At 33.9% G+C, this 17,526-nt stretch overlaps 2 protein-coding genes across 2 annotated transcripts; one reads left to right on the top strand and one right to left on the bottom strand.

Moving 5' to 3' along the window:
• The first annotated feature begins 10,062 nt into the window (after positions 1–10,062).
• On the top strand, positions 10,063–14,074 carry LOC130728697 (amino acid transporter AVT6A-like). Its single transcript, XM_057580243.1, has 6 exons — positions 10,063–10,410; positions 10,506–10,992; positions 11,440–11,592; positions 12,114–12,317; positions 12,807–13,272; positions 13,535–14,074. The coding sequence occupies exons 2-6, from the start codon at positions 10,554–10,556 to the stop codon at positions 13,671–13,673; spliced, it is 1,401 nt and encodes a 466-aa protein (XP_057436226.1). The 5' UTR covers positions 10,063–10,410; positions 10,506–10,553; the 3' UTR covers positions 13,674–14,074.
• A 1,229-nt stretch (positions 14,075–15,303) lies between these two features.
• LOC130716835 (putative UPF0481 protein At3g02645) lies at positions 15,304–17,082 on the bottom strand. Its single transcript, XM_057566847.1, has one exon. It carries the CDS (start codon positions 17,080–17,082, stop codon positions 15,304–15,306), a length of 1,779 nt encoding a protein of 592 aa, XP_057422830.1.
• Between the last annotated feature and the right edge of the window lie 444 nt (positions 17,083–17,526).

Here is a 17,526-nt window from a genome sequence, read left to right as displayed (position 1 = left end):
ATCAAACATTACTTGATGCTAAAAAGAGAAAAACACTACTTTATAAACATTGGTCACACAAATCAAAGTCGTGCCGCGGCGGTTTTCCTATTGAACCAAAGTGTTTTTTTTCTTTTGAAAGTTAGGTGATTTTTTTCTTAAAGATATATACAATGGGACTTGTCTGTAAACTTAAATTATTTAACAAGTGATGTTTTGATTTAAGAAAGAAAATACCGTGCTTGAAAGTTCAAAAGAAAAAGAAACATAAAGGTAGAACAGAATGCATTAATGTGTTGTCACTCCTCACTCTCTGTTTGGATATGGCTATTTATGTGGTGACGCTCTCGACTCGAGTCTAGATTGAATGATCTCTCCATTGGTCGGTCACGGACCTAGCCTAATTGATCATGACACGTGTGGGCCATTTTTGGCCCATTTGCCACCTTCAAAATTCATCATCACACACACGTTCCATGCTTTTCTTTCTTTATTTTTCCTAGTAAATATTTTTTAAAGGATTTAAATAGTATATGAAGTAATAACTCGTTTGGATACTATCAAAAGCAGTGGCGGAACTTGACATAAATGTTTGGAGGAGCTAAAATATTGTGTAAGTTTTTTTTTTTGATGGAAAAAATATTGTGTAAGTTAGAGTATGTTTTGATTGATAATTTTTGTTCAAACACAAACGTGATTCTGCATATCTTTATGTATTAATTAATAAAGAAGTTAAAATTTATCATGTAAAACTTGATTTGGAAAAATAAAAGTTTACCATGATAATTTAAAAAACATCCAACTAACACTCGCAATAAGAAAGAAGAGAAGAGAAAAAAATAGGCTAATAGATGTGATATACGATATAACTTATCTTGTCCCCGAAGGAAAGTTCAAATAGTAAGAGCTAGGGACATAAGGGTTGGGTGAGGTGAAGGGTCCCGGGTTCGAACCCGGAGGAATGATTAATTTACTAACATTTCTTACAACTAACATTTGCCTATAAAAAAAACCGATATAACTTATCTTTAATTTCACCTTATATCATATATCACGTGCATTTATCACTTATCTTTCATTTTTTACCCTCTCATATAAAAAATTAAAAATATAGATTACAATTTGACTTTTAATTAACAAGAACAATTTTTATAAAAGGATAAATAAGATTTTTACTAACTATAAAAAGATAAATAAGATAAAAAGACAATGCTTTAAGTTTAGAGGTACATAGGTTGCACGAAAAAGTAATTAAAACATGTGAGTGTGAATAGGTAGCTAGTATAAGAGAAAGAGTGATTACTTTGGAGTATTTTATTATTATTATTTACTAAATGTAATCTCTTAATTTGCTTCAACACAATTGTATATATCTTACTAATACTTTAGTATTTTCTGAAAATGGTGGGGGAGCTGCAGCTCCCTTATGTCCCCATAAAGGTCCGCCGCTGATCAAAAGTGAAAACATAAAACTAGTAACACACTTTTTATTGGAATATAAATTTGTTATAACAAAAAAAAAGTCTCAAAATATATTACCTTCTCATTTTCATACTTTTTAGCGAGTGTTCAAACGAACTCTAACATTATAAAATATTTTAAATTAATTATTGGCATCGTTGAGAGGAGAGACAATGTCAAAAGCGGTAAAAAGTGATCATGACCGCTTTGTTTACCTTATTTGATCTTAATTTCTATGGTTGTGATACCATTCTTTTCTACCATCGTCTTCAACTTGTCATTGATACGAATCATGGGCGAGGATCCTGCGCGACATAGAGGGAGCGGTTCAATGGGGGTTATAGCTCGTGTTTGTGTCGCGACGAGACCACCTCCCGTCAGAGTTGTAGGGAGCTTCGCCCTTGAACCGCGCATACATTGGATCCTCCACCATCGCTATAATTGGACCCATCTACGTTTGCATTTCTCTTGCACACCATTGCTAGCAATAATCTCTCGCACAAGCTTCATATCGCGGAGTAGAAGTGGATATATTTTTTAAAAACATGTCTTGTTCCATTCAAATATTTGATGGGGAGGAGAGGAAATGAGACTGGAGGATCAAAACTGATTCAATTAATATAATTTCATCACTCATTCAAAAGTGGAAATATTTAGAGGAACGTCTCTTATTTAAAAGTGTGAAAATTTAGAGGAAAAATAGTTAATATGACTAGAATATCATTTTCATATATTTTGCATCATGAAATCATATGTTAAAACTACGAATAATATAATAAAAATAAATTTGTTTTGTCCTCTGGCCTCTGCTAATGAACCATGGAAGAAAATTATTTTCCTTCTACTCATATTCTTCCATTTTCCACCCCTATATTAAAGTGATCAATCTCTCCCGTTTTCTTCCCTCCGCATATTTGAAGTTTCAACCAAACAGAAGCCGCCACTAATCCATTACATTCATTGAAGGTATAAAAACGTCAAACTTGTTGGTGGCGGGAATGGTTGCCCAACCCTTTGCCATTGTGCTTGTCTCATTCGGAAAGGAACAGGAGATGGGATGCTATGCCCTATACCGCTATACGGCTATTCATAAGTTTATACAATAAAAATGCTACATACTCCACTATAAACTCTTTACATAGCATAAGATAAAATCATCTAAATATTTTTTAAAGGTTATAGTGAGATTAATATATTATAAATAACTTATAGGAGAATAACTAAGAAACTTATGAAAATAAAACATGTAATGTACGTATATATTGTAACTAAAACTATTTTACATTTGAGAGCTAATGATTATTTGCTACATTATTGATCAAAAAAAGTCCAATCAAATCATCCCAGAGAGTATTCTAAAAATGGAGACGGTAGAGAAAGGGAATGGTGTCGAGGAGGTTGCTAGTGGAAAGGGCATTTGCTTTGCTTAGTGATTTTGGTTCCTAGTAGTGAAAGCGTGCTAAAGATAGACCTGCATGCAGTGGCGAATCCAGAACCCGAGATCAGAGGTTCAAATTTTTCAAATGAACATATCAGTAAAAATATAATTAAAAACAATTTTAATATGTTTATACATCACAAATTATACAAGTCATAGTTGTGCAAATATGTGCAAAACTTAGTCTACTAGAGTACTTTAAAGTTTTTAGGGGGTTCAAAAAAAATTATATAGGAGGGTCCAAGTGCAATTTTTTTCCAGGGGGTTCATCTAAAGTTTAAGTTGGTGAAGGGAGAAGTGAGGAAATAGTGAAGAGATTAGTTAACTTTGTTCATGTTTTCATCCTCCTTATATAGCGAAGGGTTATGCCATGGGGTACGAGGTTTGGTCCACCGGGCATGGGGCTTTCAGGGATTTTGTTTTTAACCATAAGGCCAACACTTGCTTAGTCAGCAGCTTGAGTTTGACTGATATTGCATTCTGATTAGTAACTGTTTGAGGGGACGAATAGACGTCACCCAGAATAGGAGTCCCTCGGCTCTAGTGCTAACGAAGTCAGCAACTTAATTGAGTTTTACTGATGTTGGGTTTCAGTTAGTAATTGTTTGATGGGTCGAATAGAAGTCCCCCGGAACAAGAGTCCATCAACTTTGATGCCGACAGAGTCAGTAGATTGAGTTTGACTCATGTTGAATACCGATTAGTAACCGTTTGAGGGGGATGAATAAACGTCACTCGGAACATGAGTCCTTCAACTATGGTGTTGAAGAAGTCAACACCTTAAGTTTGACTGATATTGAATTCGGCTAGTAACCGTTGGATGGAGACGAATAGACATCCCCAAAACAATTAACATAAAATAAATTTAAAATTTAGAATTGGATCGATGACAGTATAAAAGAATTCAACGCTTCAAAATTATACTACAGTCCTCGAAGAATTACAACAATTTATACGAAGAGGGGTGGAGAGAGAGGGATATATATATATATATATATATATATATAGAGAGAGAGAAAAAGAAATGATATATGAATGGAGAAAATAAAAAAATTAAAATTATATACAATTAAAAATTATTATATGAGTTGAATTATTATGTACTGATATTTTAAACAAATTTTATATAATCAGAATTGATCAATATGATATAATTAAATATAAATTTAAATTTAAATATTTAAAATAAAAAATAAGTGTTGGAAGTATAATATAAAATTATTTAGAGTCTTTTACCAAACAACTTAAGATTTTAGGTTAATTGGTTGTTTGACATGGTATAGAGCCTCTGACAAAAGGTCTAGAGTTTGATCATTGTTCACCCTCAATTTTTCTAATAATTATAAATTGAATTTCGATACATGATGAGCGAGTATGTGCATCATTTACTCTTCAAATCCAATAAGTGGATTCTCGTCCAACGACTAATAAATGGCTAATTTACTAAAAGTTATAGTTACTAGTTTATGACCGCACGGGAAAATTTAATTTTGAATGAAAGTTTAAAATTTGTTGATCAAATATTGATTAATTTTATTGGGCAGAGGTTGGACACTCTCATTACTACAGAACCAAATACTTTAAGGGCCCGTTGGTATGCTGTATAGTATAAAATATTATACTATACAACGTTTGGTGTAATGATGTATAACTTGTCGTATTGTTTAACTTAATACAATCATATGTTTGGTGAAGTAATGAATAATGATGAATAGTATAAAAATTAAATATTTGTACAAAATTACCCTTTAACAAAATACTCTTTAAACAAATTTTATAATACTTGCCAAAATATTTTCTATGAGCTACAAAAACTTCAATTCTAAAATAAATAACAATCTTCCTAATAGCACTATTTGCACTATTTCTACATTACCATAGATCATTTAGTGCGAAGGCCATGGATCATATTTTTTTAAATAAAACCCAAATGAAATTAAAGAGCTCTCAATATACAATCAGTCGAAAATTCAATATCACGCCCAGGAAACTCAAGTGGCCAAGCCAAAACCCAACCCAATAATAGATAGTACAAATGCTACTAATGCTATAGGACAGTCAAGGCTACTAATGCTATAGGACAGTCACGCTCAGTAGCACAATAATAGATAGTACACAATAATAGATAGTACAAATCAGAACCTTGGTTCCCTTTCCAATTGATCATAAGAAAAATTGAATATTTTTACCCAGGATTTGAGCCAAACGTGGAGAGAATATGTTATTTTTCTTTGAATCTTGGTGATATGAGGTTAAAAAAAAAGCCCAGAGGGTCGAGAGCTTTCAAAAATTAAGTTCTGGAAATTTTCCGACATGTCTTCGCCGGTTGATAACGGCGGAAAGCGGCAACGAAACTCGCCGGAGATGAAAACGCTAAAGGGGATTGTTCCTCCCTTCAATCTGATTACTATGGTGACATTTTCGTGGCCAATGGAGATTGGAGATTGGAGAGGAGAGATATCGTCGGTTGCAGGTCGAGTTGCTCGCCGGGGAAGCGTCCAGATCGCGGCGGAGCTTCCTCCGATGGGGTCCTGGGTTTTTCCTCTTCATGTTGGAGGTTAGAAGCGGTGATTTTGTGGAGGTTTTGAGTCTGGTTCGAGAGCCACATATCCCACAATCGATTTGGGGGAAAATTAAAAAAACGTGAAAGGTGAGAAGGTGAAAGGAGGAAGAAGAGGAGAAAGGGCTAGGAGAAAAAATAGAATAGAGGAGGAAGAAGAGGAACATGGGAGGAAGAAGAGAAGGGTGAAAGAAGGAAGAAGATGAATGAAGGTAGCAGAGATGGAGATGAACGTGACAACAAAAAGAAGAGTAACGTGGATGAACGTGAAAGATGAATGGGGCTAGGGTTGGAATATTTTTTAAGTAGCTAATACATCAAAACTTATCAGGTCTTATCCTCCCATTGGGTGATGGATTAAGTTATCCATCATTTTAATGTATTAGAAGAATTGATGGATAAAGTTATCCAATACGATGTAAGCTCCAAACAACTGATAAGCCCATAACGTATTGTATAAGCTTATACAATCAGGCCTAATACGGTGCATCAAACGAGCCCTAAATACATGTTGATCACACTATAAGTTGACCATTACTCATTGCTTTAACATGATTCTTTCATTCTTAAACCTTTTTATTTGTGTCTTCAAATACTTGAGCATCAAAGTGTCATTTGAAGATATTACCACTGACATGGACTCTCAATGCTCTACCGTGCTCTTAGTATCTAACATGTACCACTATGCATCGCCATTTCTTGGCTCGAGGTACATTCCTCAACAACAGCTGGTATTAATTAATTTTCTTTTATGATTTATAGGGTAACCATATAATTAACGAAGTACATTTTATTTACAGCAAAAAACAAATTTATTGCGTTGAGAAAATTGCATGAGAACAACTCTCTCATTAAATAGGGGTGCACCAAACAAACCCAGTCACCACTATCAAAAATCACTCCCCCTTTGAAAGGCCAAATATAGATAATGTGTCTCATTAAAACTTTACTACGAAAAAACGCATTTGGGATTAAAATGTAGTGAAGAAAAAAGAGTGCATTCCCTAAGTGAGCCTATAAACAATTACCTCCAAAAAACAACAAAAACCCCCCAATCTAAAAACAAAGTCAATCTGAAATACATTTTTTATTATTGTATTTATAATATATTAAAAATTTATATATTATCTTCTCAAGAAAAACCAAAATTGAAAAATATATAAAATTAAAACATTTTTGCATTGAGCTTTAGACTTTTAAATAGATTAAATGATAAAATAAAATAAAGAGTTTGAGGTGAATGATTTTCCTTTTTTTGAAAATCGATATAATCCTATCCATGAACACCATTATTTTCGTAGTATTTTAATGAACATTTTTCTATTATTCTGTATATTAAGGTTTTTGTTTCGTGAGGGAGTGTCTAACAGACCAGAAAATATTTGTACCTTTTCTTTTTTATATAAACACGTTTGCAACTTGTCTTATTTTTTAAAACATTTATGGCCCATATAGTTAATTCTATTTGAAAATTCATATTTTAGTGGAGTTAATTGTTCTAATGAGAATTTTTCTAACAAATCTCAAACTTGAGACATTATTTAATAAGAATTTTTTTAATAAAATTCGAACTCAAGACATTATTTACATGTACTTCAGTCGTGAGCCAATTCGCCTATTGAAAAAACCAATTATCTGCAACTTGGTCTCTACTGGCAAGTTGAAATCAATAATTACTTTCCATTTTTGAAATCTATTTTGTTTTGTGGATCCCATTTACAACACGAGAAACACTTGTAACCTTGAGCTCAGGGCATTAGTTACAACAACCCTATAATTTATTCAACTTATTTTAATTTTATTAAATCATGTAAGTTTCAATCCAATTTAATGAAAAATGTGTTGGACAAAATTAGACTATTTCAAGCATTTCTATCAACAACATAGGCTAAGCTGTATCTATATTACACGTGGCGCCACCACACAGGTTGTTCCATTTTTTTTTTGATTACAGGGTTGTTCCATTTTTTGTGCTGCAAAGAAAATTGAATATGAATAAGAAGTAAGAACACCAAATCCTGCTTACATATCAAGTGTCTGTAGTTTATTTAAGAGTTTATATATCTAGACAAATGTGGATTTGTTTAATTATATACTTATAATGATATATATGAAATAAAAAAATCTTCAGATTTATATAATTAATTAAAAGGCATTTTATCATATAAATATAAACATTTAAATTTTAAATTTAATGATTTAAATTTTTTAATAACTAATTTAACCATTTCAATGAAAATTTATAAAGATAGAAATAAAAAGCCATTAGGTTTTTCGAAAAACAAAGAAATAAATAACTATAGAGAAAATAATTATGTGTAAGAAAAATTGTTGGATGTATACTTAAGTATTTATAATATCAAAACGTAGATTTATTTTTTAACCTTCGAAATAGTCTAATTATAAATAATCAAAATAGTCTAAATATAAGGAATAAGAAATTATGTTAGTGTTAAAGACATTACATTAGTGTTGAAGAGAAATTTGAATTTAATTTCCACTATTATTTGACATCATCGTTGAACTCATAAATATACAACAGTTATTAACAAATTTATATTTGAATATAAAAAAAGAGTTTAATGGATATGCACTGTCACTGACAACCAATAACAAACAGTATGACACGTAGGAGAATCTGTTACATTTGCTTTAAATTTTAATTAAAACAAAAATATATTTTCTGATTTGGCGGAATTCAATTGACCGTCTGTGTAAACAAATTTTACACTGTTAGTGTATACTCCTTTAATTCTATAAAAAAAAAATTTATATTTGACTTTATCTTCTCATTTATAAATAGGATTTAATGTTGTTAGGAAAGTTAATAACAATAATGACCAATATTTGGGACAAAATTTATTAAATTCCTATAGTAAAAAAATTGAAATAAATTATTTTGTATCTATATCAATTTGTTATTATAATGTTATGAATTCATCAATATTGAATTTAAAAATATTGTTGAGGGCGAAATAATAATTTGAAATTTAAAATATTTATGAGATACATTAGTTTAAAATATAAAATATTTATGAGACACATTATTATTTCGAAATTCATGAATATATGCATAATATAATATATGGCATCATAATGTTACTAAGAGTAATATGAAAAATGAGTAAGAAACCAGATAAAGACTGAGATACTCCCACTTAGAGGAGTTGTCTCATTTTAATTTCGAAAATAGTTTATAATATAAATATAACCTATAAGGTTAGGTGAAAACCATAATCCACACGGAGAATGTTGTTTTTTTATGCACTGCAGGTATTATTTGAGAGAATTATGTTTAAGTTAGGAATATAGTTAAGACACAATTTTTTGAGGATTTATGTAAGATAAATTATACATGTGTCACTTGAACCAATTACATATCTGTATAGGAAAAAGTTTTGAATAACCTTACGTTCATGAAGAAGGGGGTGTGGTTCGTGATTCGAATGGAGCTTGGCGTCGAGTTTTCTATGCTGGTTAGAGTGGGGGTGATCCTGGGTGCTGAGGTTTGTGCTCTTAAGCTTTGGCCTTGTGCTCCTTCGGAGCATGTGTGTGAGGAAGGTGCAGTGTGAGAGTGTGAGACTGACAATGTTGTAGTGTGTGGAGGCGCTCAGGATGGTCAATTCGAGTGACATGTCAACACTGGTGAGTTTGCGGATGTTCGTCCCTTGTTGGACAGGGATTGGGAAGCTCACCTTGGATATATCCCTCGGGAAGCTAATGCTCCTGGCGATTGCCTCGCAAAAATGGGTGCCTCTTCTCACTGTGCGTTCACTATTCTTAAGAATCCTCATGATCGAGTTGTCTCATTGTCTTCAAAGATGCTTTAAGAGTGTAGTTTTGTTTTATTTTTTATTTTTTATTTTCCGATGTACAAAAAATTATAGCCTCTACTATTTTTTCTTACTCCTAAATATACATAATATGCGCTTAAAAGAATATATTTAAACTTATCTTCCTATAGAACTATTCATGTAAATATATAATTAAAGTTATAACTTTTTATTATGTAATTCACTTTGTAAGGATAAATTACCACTTTTCAAAAAATTGAGTGTTCGATTTCTGTTGTTAATGTGAGAATTGTATTGTTGGACGATCTATAAAAACCTCTTTAAGCAACCAATTGTTTAGGAGGTATGCCTTGACATGCGGTAGTGACTAAAGCCGAATCCACCCGAACTTTCAACCATGGAAGTTTTCAGGGTTGTCTAAATGACTCACGATAAAGTTTTGGTTAAATGACTCATCATCAAATCACATTGAAGATAAGTGAGTTGAAATTTTAATATTTTATTTATTATAAATTCTATTGGTTCATTGAGTTGTGTGTTAGTAATTCACATGAGTCATTTAAACAAAAAAAAATTATTATAAAATTTTATTAAGTTTATTTTAATGACTAATGCAACCATAATTATGACTGATAAACCAATCTTTGTCCGATGTGTCAGCAATTTCCCCCACACCCATGATATCCCTTCCCAATTGCCTAGTCAATTTGTCTGCTTTGCCCAATATTAATAAAATATAATATTTATATATTATTAAATGTTAATATATTTGGCATGTTATTTTTCTCTTATTTGATTTTTCTATAAATGAAACTGATAGGCCTCCAACCTCAATAAAGCATAGCTTTCTGGTCAATTATTACTTGGCTCAGGTTGCAGATTTGCTACCTTAAACTCTCTCTTCATACTTTTTGCTTGATTCTTTCAAACATCATCTAAATCTTCTCCCAAATTGCTGAATTTGCTACTTGTTCAGCAGCAGCAAATTTTGCTTCTGAGTTCTGACCCATTTGTTGATTTTTCCCAACTGGGTCTTGTTGAATTCAATTGAATTCAATCTTTAAAGGGGTTGTTGAAATTCTTCTTCTGTGTCAGAAAGTTGGTTCCTTTTCACTTTTCTGAATTCTGGTTTCAACTCCAACAGTGTTTACTTGAATTGGGGTATTTTGAATTACCAGGTATAAAATTGAACTGAGCTGGATTAATTGTTGTAAAGTTTGTATCTTTGATTCAATTTGATAACTGGGTTGGTTTTTGTTTTTGTTTTTTGTAGGGTTGTTGGGTTGCTTTGAAGTTTTCCAAAGTTTTTTGAAACCTGAAAATGACGATTGCTAGTCATACACCTAAGACAGAGAAGAAGAAATCAAGAAGGAACAAGGCTGTTGTTGTTGATGAGAAAGCACCCTTGTTGCCCAAAAGCCATGTGGAGGAGAGTGATGCAGGGTTTGATGATTTCAATGGAGCTTCTTTCTCTGGGGCTGTTTTCAACTTGTCCACCACAATTATTGGTGCTGGGATCATGGCCTTGCCTGCAACCTTGAAACAGTTGGGGATGATTCCTGGCCTTCTTGCCATAGTCTTGATGGCTTTGTTGACAGAGAAGTCAATTGAGCTTCTGCTTCGGTTCACCCGGGCGGGGAAGGCTGTTTCATATGCTGGTCTGATGGGGGATTCCTTTGGGAAATATGGAAAAGCTCTTGCTCAGATTTGTGTTATAGTCAATAACATCGGCGTGCTGATTGTTTACATGATTATAATTGGTATGACCATTCTTTGAGTTCAATATTTGTTATCATCTCTCATTGACTAGAGATATGACCAAAATAGTTCTTATATAGGGTAGAGCAATTCTTAAATCTAAGCTAGTTTATGTGTAGAGTTGAGTCTAACCTAAATTCTAAGGCGATATGATATATTCGTTTATTGGAGACCATTCATATATGAGCCACAAGCAGATGTTCAATCTGGGCGTCAGAGGCTGTGTTATAAGGCCTCACATCACATTGACTACAGATTTGACCAAAATAGTCCTTGAATAGGGTTAGAACAATCCTTACTCCTAAGCTAGCTTTTGGGGGAGAGTTAGGCCAAACTCAAATTCTAAGAGTATTTCAATTCTCATAGGTTTTGGTTTTAGTACTCATCAATCTCTACAAGCAAGATGTCTAGGGTTGTCTAATTCAAATTTTTTGTTGTTCATGATGCAGGTGATGTGCTCTCTGGGACATCTGCAGGTGGAGATCATCACTCTGGTATCCTTGAAGGCTGGTTTGGTGTGCAATGGTGGACGGGGCGGACATTTATCGTCCTTCTTACCACAGTTGCTATATTTGCACCCTTGTCAAGCTTTAAGCGAATTGGTGAGTGTTGTTAATTCCTTTAACTGATTTTTTTTTTTTAAATTGTTACTTGTGTCATTTAGTTTCAGGAAGAAGCCTGAAAATACTTTGATACATACTTGGATTGTGGTGCATAAGTTGTGGTTTTTATAACAACAGGGGTTTGCTTACAGCCAATTTATATTACCTTAATGGCATAAGATGAATTATGTAACCCCATGAATTGCATGTTTATAGCTTTATTTTTATGTTGCTCAATCTGGGCCTGTTTTGAGAATAACCATTTCTTGGTAGAAATTAAGTGAAAGGAAAAAAGAAAAGATAATTTCGGGAGGTGTATGTTTTTTTGTTGCCATGTATTCTTGTATTATTTGTTAGAACGGGAGGTGGACAAATATCATTATTTTGGTTTGAACCCTCATAGACCTTGCATTTCAGTTGTTGCATATTACATTCTTTAAGTAATGGGGAAGGTCTTATTTTGATCCATTTAGCTTACAATGAATGCACAGAGGTCTTACAGTCCTGCTCTTTGGTTGCAGATTCTCTGAAATTCACATCTGCCCTTTCAGTCGCGCTAGCAGTTGTTTTTCTTGTCATTGCAGTCGGAATCTCAGTTGTCAAGATTATAAGCGGTGGCATTACCATGCCCAGACTCTTCCCAGCCGTCACTGATTTAACATCAATCTTTAAACTATTCACTGTAGTTCCTGTGTTTGTGACTGCCTATATCTGCCACTACAATGGTATGCAGTTTATTCAAAACTCTTCTTGTCAGGCTTATTTCTATTGTTGGACTTATTTTGATGTTCTTATGTTACTATATCTTAGATTCTTAGTTGTTAAGTTGTATGAAAAATGCATTTGGAGTTTATATCTGACAACTCTTTTCATAACCTTCACTCTGTCCATGCCGAAAAATTTGAAAGGAAAATATTGAAGATATTGATAATCCGAAGGAAGCGACCCTAAAATTTGTTTTCTCAAATGATCATATCCTTTTATCATATAACATCATTTACAAATGCAAGTATAAATGTTGTGTCACCTATAAATGCAAGTATCACTTGATAGTCAACATTGTAATAGTTGTAAAAGTTCCCAACATTGTGAGAGCATGACATTATTACAGTTATCTATCTGGTTCTTCCTGTTTGCAATACGGATATAGGGTCTGATGGTTGCATTGTGTGAATTGAAAAGAACTGATATTTGTGCACTCTTAATCCCTGCAGTTCACAGCATAGATAACGAACTTGAGGACTCCTCACAGATGCAAGGGGTTGTTCGTGCCGCCCTTGGTCTATGCTCTTCAGTTTATGTAATGATAAGCTTCTTTGGATTCCTCCTATTTGGCGATGGAACTCTTGACGATGTGCTTGCCAATTTCGATACCAATCTCGGAATTCCTTTCGGTTCTGTGCTCAATGACGCTGTTCGTATAAGCTATGCGTTACACCTTATGCTTGTATTTCCAGTTGTCTTCTATCCATTGCGGCTCAATATAGATGGCCTCCTCTTCTCTTCATCGAGGCCTTTGGTTCTGTCCAACTTTAGATTTGCATCACTCACTGTTGCCCTCATTGGAGTTATCTTCTTGGGAGCAAATTTCATACCTAGCATTTGGGACGCTTTCCAGTTCACCGGAGCAACCGCCGCAGTCTGTATAGGATTCATATTTCCAGCTGCCATCACTCTTAGGTAAGTTTCGTCACTGAATTCCTTTTGTCCCTGACTTGGAAAACTCTGAGAAATGCAATGAGTTGCATTACGCAATGCACTGAGAAGCTTGTATGAGTAGCTTCTGGGTTCCAAAATTGATTCTGATGAGATAGATACTAATCAAACATCCTAGTATACTATTCCAAGCAAAGAAATAATGTGGAATTAGTAATGCATAATAAATTGTTTTTTCTGTCTATGCTTAATTTTCTCATCTTCCACCATCTTTTTACCTATGCAGGGACCGCTACAACATAGCAACAAAATCAGACAAGATTCTTTCTGTCATTCTGATAGTCCTTGCAGTCTTCTCAAACGTTGTGGCTATATACAGTGATGCCTATGCCTTGATCAAGCAGAATAAAACTTCAAAGGAATAATGGCCATGGTTTTGGAAAGGAACTGAATTGGCAAGGTTATTTATTGTTGGTCAATTCGAAAATCGGGGTTTTCGGAGAGGGTCTGGTGGGGTTCATTTGAATAAACAGAGAAGCTACTGCCCTGTGTAAAAATTGCTTCAGAAGTGTTGAGGTCTGCAACATGCATTCAGCCTCCTTTGTAATCATTTGCCATTAAGTTTTAGTTGTTAAGGTCCTTGTTGAGTATTACTCTCTTCCCCTGATTTGTTCTCCCTCAAATGTAATAGAAACTTTTTGTTTGAATTTGTATGTGTTGAATTGGTTATGAAAGAATGGTATAGTTCTAGTTGGACAAGAGAAGAACAACCGAATCTTTTTATTATCAACCCCCTTTTTTATAAAAGGAACTGAGTTGGTGTTCATGGTTAGTACTCTGATACTTTTTCAGAAAATAGTGTAGGTATCTTTTTTAATAACTCATTTTGCTGAACTTGTTTGTGTTCTGATGAAGTTATGAGTATGCTTATGACAATTTCTACTTACATTTGCGAATATTCTGAGCACGACGTGGTAAAAGTTGGATGAAAATTCTTTAGATGCATTCTCAAATGCACTAATTGGTGTGAAAAAGAACAATCCTGGCAGCAAACTACCAGTTTTCAATGAAAAATAAAATGAATAAAGGGCATTAACATACTTTTCTATCTGTCTGTGCGATGTCAAATAATTTTTTTTTTAGCAAGGAGTAAAGATTATATATCCTCACTGTCCTGTGAAACCTCCAACACTTGTTAAGGCTATGTTTAGATACATGTTGACAGTAGTGCAAACGAACATTAACACTCACTTTTAGATAAAAAGTGAATGGACCAATTTCATATCTTTGCGAAATCAGTTTCTAGATATTTTTTTTCTTCCAAAAACTAATTTCCGGATGGTATTTTGTAAAATCAGAAAAAAAATTGGTGATGTGGAAAGAGGAAAGTGAAGTTTCAAAAAGCACTTCTCAATATTATGAGCTCAAGTGGCATTGGACTTAATACAATTCGGCCTCTGTTTTCTAGCTCAAGTTACCATCTGACAGTCCCATCAAGTGAAGCAATGGGGGCATGCATGATGTTAACCATAGACATCTGGGCCATTCCAGGACCTTTTGTGAACTTTACCAAAATATCTGCAATGGATATCTTGTTAATCAGATATATCCTCAACGTACAATAATCTTGTTCAAGCGAGTTGAATCTCTATAAGCAGTAAAACTCTTTGTTAAATATTTAACCAAGCTGACATCTCCCTAGGCAATTTGGCATCACATTTGCGTGCACCAGATTCCTCTAGACAGCTAGATGATCAATAGTTTGTAATCCACTAATGTTACTCGAACATATGATTTCTAGCGACATTCAGCCGACATACGGTTTTCGGCTAATGTTTGACGCCGCTAAACCGTATGTCAATTAAATGTTCGCTAGAAATCATATGTCCACATATAAGCACGCTTTGTTATCCAATACGTCTTCTTTATTAAAACATAAGTTATTGATTTTTAAATCAAAATGCTTAAAACTTTACACTCATTTCTCTAAAATAGAAGATTATGAACATACAAAAACTCCGAACAGAGCAAAAATATAATTCCTCAAGTGATTATTCATCTAGCCACTCTGACACGATTTCTGGTACTGCATCTATAGAAAGAGCAGAAGACTTGCAAGGACATCAAGAACAAGAGAAAAACTGCAGCAAGAAACGCCAGAAACTGCCAAGAAGCAAACACATAAAGCTTCATGAATTTCCAAACCTTGATACTCACTCTACCATTATAATGCATGTTAACATCTTCAATGACCTTATCCAAGAATGGCACCCTTGTCAACTTGATGGACTTGCTCATCCCATTCCACAAGTTAGCCACCTCTTCATCACTCTTCAAGTGGTTCAAAATAACCCCTTTTTCCCTAAGAATCCTCGCATCGTCCTCAGAATCTATGATCCCATTCATCAATTCGGTGTAACGGGTGAAAACCAATGGCCCTGATGATTTTGATGCTTCATAAGCAACTAAGTTTCTCATGAACACTTCAGTGTTCATGTCTAGACCAATTGTTGGAAGGTGAAGTGTTCCGGTTTTCACATCAAATCTTATAGTTGAAATGTCTCCATTAGTTGCCACAAAACAAACACCAGATTTTGAGAGTTCTGTGACTGAAGGGATAGTGATTTCCTCCATTAAGGGTGATTTGTTGTTGTTGATGACATTATCTGAGGTTAAATTTCCATTTTCTGGTTTAGTTGCTTCTTTTTCTCTTGAGAAACACAAGTATTCAATAGGTTGCTTTATCATTCCAAATCCAGGAAGGTTAGAAATGATTGTCCAAGGTAACCAAATGATAACTTTCATGCCTCTACATTGCAAGATCTTGTTAATTAACCTTGTTAATGATGTAGCCAATTTTGAAAGCAACCTCCACAATTTACATAGAAATTGTTTAACATGGTTCACTATTGATTTTTCATTGTCTTCGTTATCTTTGTTTTGATCTTTTGATGATTCAACTAGATCTGATTGTTCTTCCAACTTAGGCACAGTCATTCCATATAAAAAATCTAGCAAATGTGCACACGCTTCGAATCCCTCTGAATGCAGCTGTGTTAAATACTTATTAGAGAGACTTTTGCCGCCGCCTATGGTGGTTCTACCCGGCTCAAACATAATTGCTTCAGTGGAGGATACCTGTGGTTTAAACCAAAATTGTGTGCACTCTGAGTTAGTGGTCTCTGGATAGTCCTCCTCTATGACCTTGAAAGGTGAAAGTTCTTTGAACAACCCTATAAACATTGAAAGAAGCATCTCATCTGCTAATTTTAGTGATGAGAATTTGAAGTTCAACATCTTCCTCAACACAAATAGTGGTATTTGATTCTCAAGCATTACCATGTCCTTTAAGATTGCATTATGGTCTAGCTTCCTTGAGGAATAATCTCCTTGTTTTGTTCCATCTTGAATAGTGTCGTAAACTTGAAGAAACTCTAGCAAAAATGAGGCATCAACAGCCATCATCCACGCCAATGTTTCGGCATTGAAATTCAAGTACTTATGGTAGCATGATCTAATCCTGAGCTCTAACCTTATCAATTGGTCAACAATGTGTTGTAACTTGAGGCTTTGAAGTTGTTTTTGGAATCTCTTTGCTGCTGAAAGCTTGTACCTCTCCATCTCATACAGTTCTTGACGCCAATAATGGTAAGGTCCAATGGCAACTTGCTGAGGAGTATAAGATTCTGGATTACTAGCCATAAGGGGCTTAGGCACATTGAAGATGGACACCACAAATTCACCATCATCATCTTCAAGATCTTCATCTAGAGTTTCACGGATTTGAATCACCCATCTAAGCTCATCAATGTTGATTTTGGAGTCCTTTGACATTGTGTGTCTAATAGAAGGCATGTTTTTGGAGAAATTAGCTTCTTTTTTTACAACATAACAATTGGTCAAATAAAATCAAATTGTAGATACAAACTAGTGTCATAATCTTCTATCCAAAGAAGAATGTAAAAGACATCTTTGCTAAACTATCAGCTATACACACTACAATGCCTTTTAACATGTAAAAGCTGAAATGAACAAAAGGATAAAGTTAAAGAGAAACTAGCTTTTGTATGAATGAATTGTTTTGTTTTTGCATTCAGTGAAAGGTGACTAAACTGTTATGAATCATGCTTTGAGTATCATTAATGAAATGCGTTCCATATGCTTAATGAATTTAGTAAGTTATTCATTACCAGCAAAATTCTGTAAGTTTCTTAGTATCTTTCTTTTTTCTTTTTTGTCTGACAGTTTCTAAGTATACTTTCATGGAAGGGGAAAAAA

This window comes from Lotus japonicus, chromosome 1 (genome assembly GCF_012489685.1).
Source record: "Lotus japonicus ecotype B-129 chromosome 1, LjGifu_v1.2".
Classification (NCBI taxonomy): domain Eukaryota; kingdom Viridiplantae; phylum Streptophyta; class Magnoliopsida; order Fabales; family Fabaceae; genus Lotus; species Lotus japonicus.
This window is presented reverse-complemented; position numbering and strand designations above follow the sequence as displayed.

What these genes read in the sequence shown, in the direction of transcription:
- LOC130728697 (XM_057580243.1), top strand. Translation starts at nt 10,554, where the DNA reads ATGACGATTGCTAGTCATACACCTAAGACAGAGAAGAAGAAATCAAGA. An exon ending in CTATATCTGCCACTACAATG is followed by an intron (nt 12,318 to 12,806) that starts GTATGCAGTTTA and finishes TAATCCCTGCAG; the next exon opens with TTCACAGCATAGATAACGAA. An exon ending in CCAGCTGCCATCACTCTTAG is followed by an intron (nt 13,273 to 13,534) that starts GTAAGTTTCGTC and finishes TTACCTATGCAG; the next exon opens with GGACCGCTACAACATAGCAA.
- LOC130716835 (XM_057566847.1), bottom strand. Translation starts at nt 17,082, where the DNA reads ATGTCAAAGGACTCCAAAATCAACATTGATGAGCTTAGATGGGTGATT.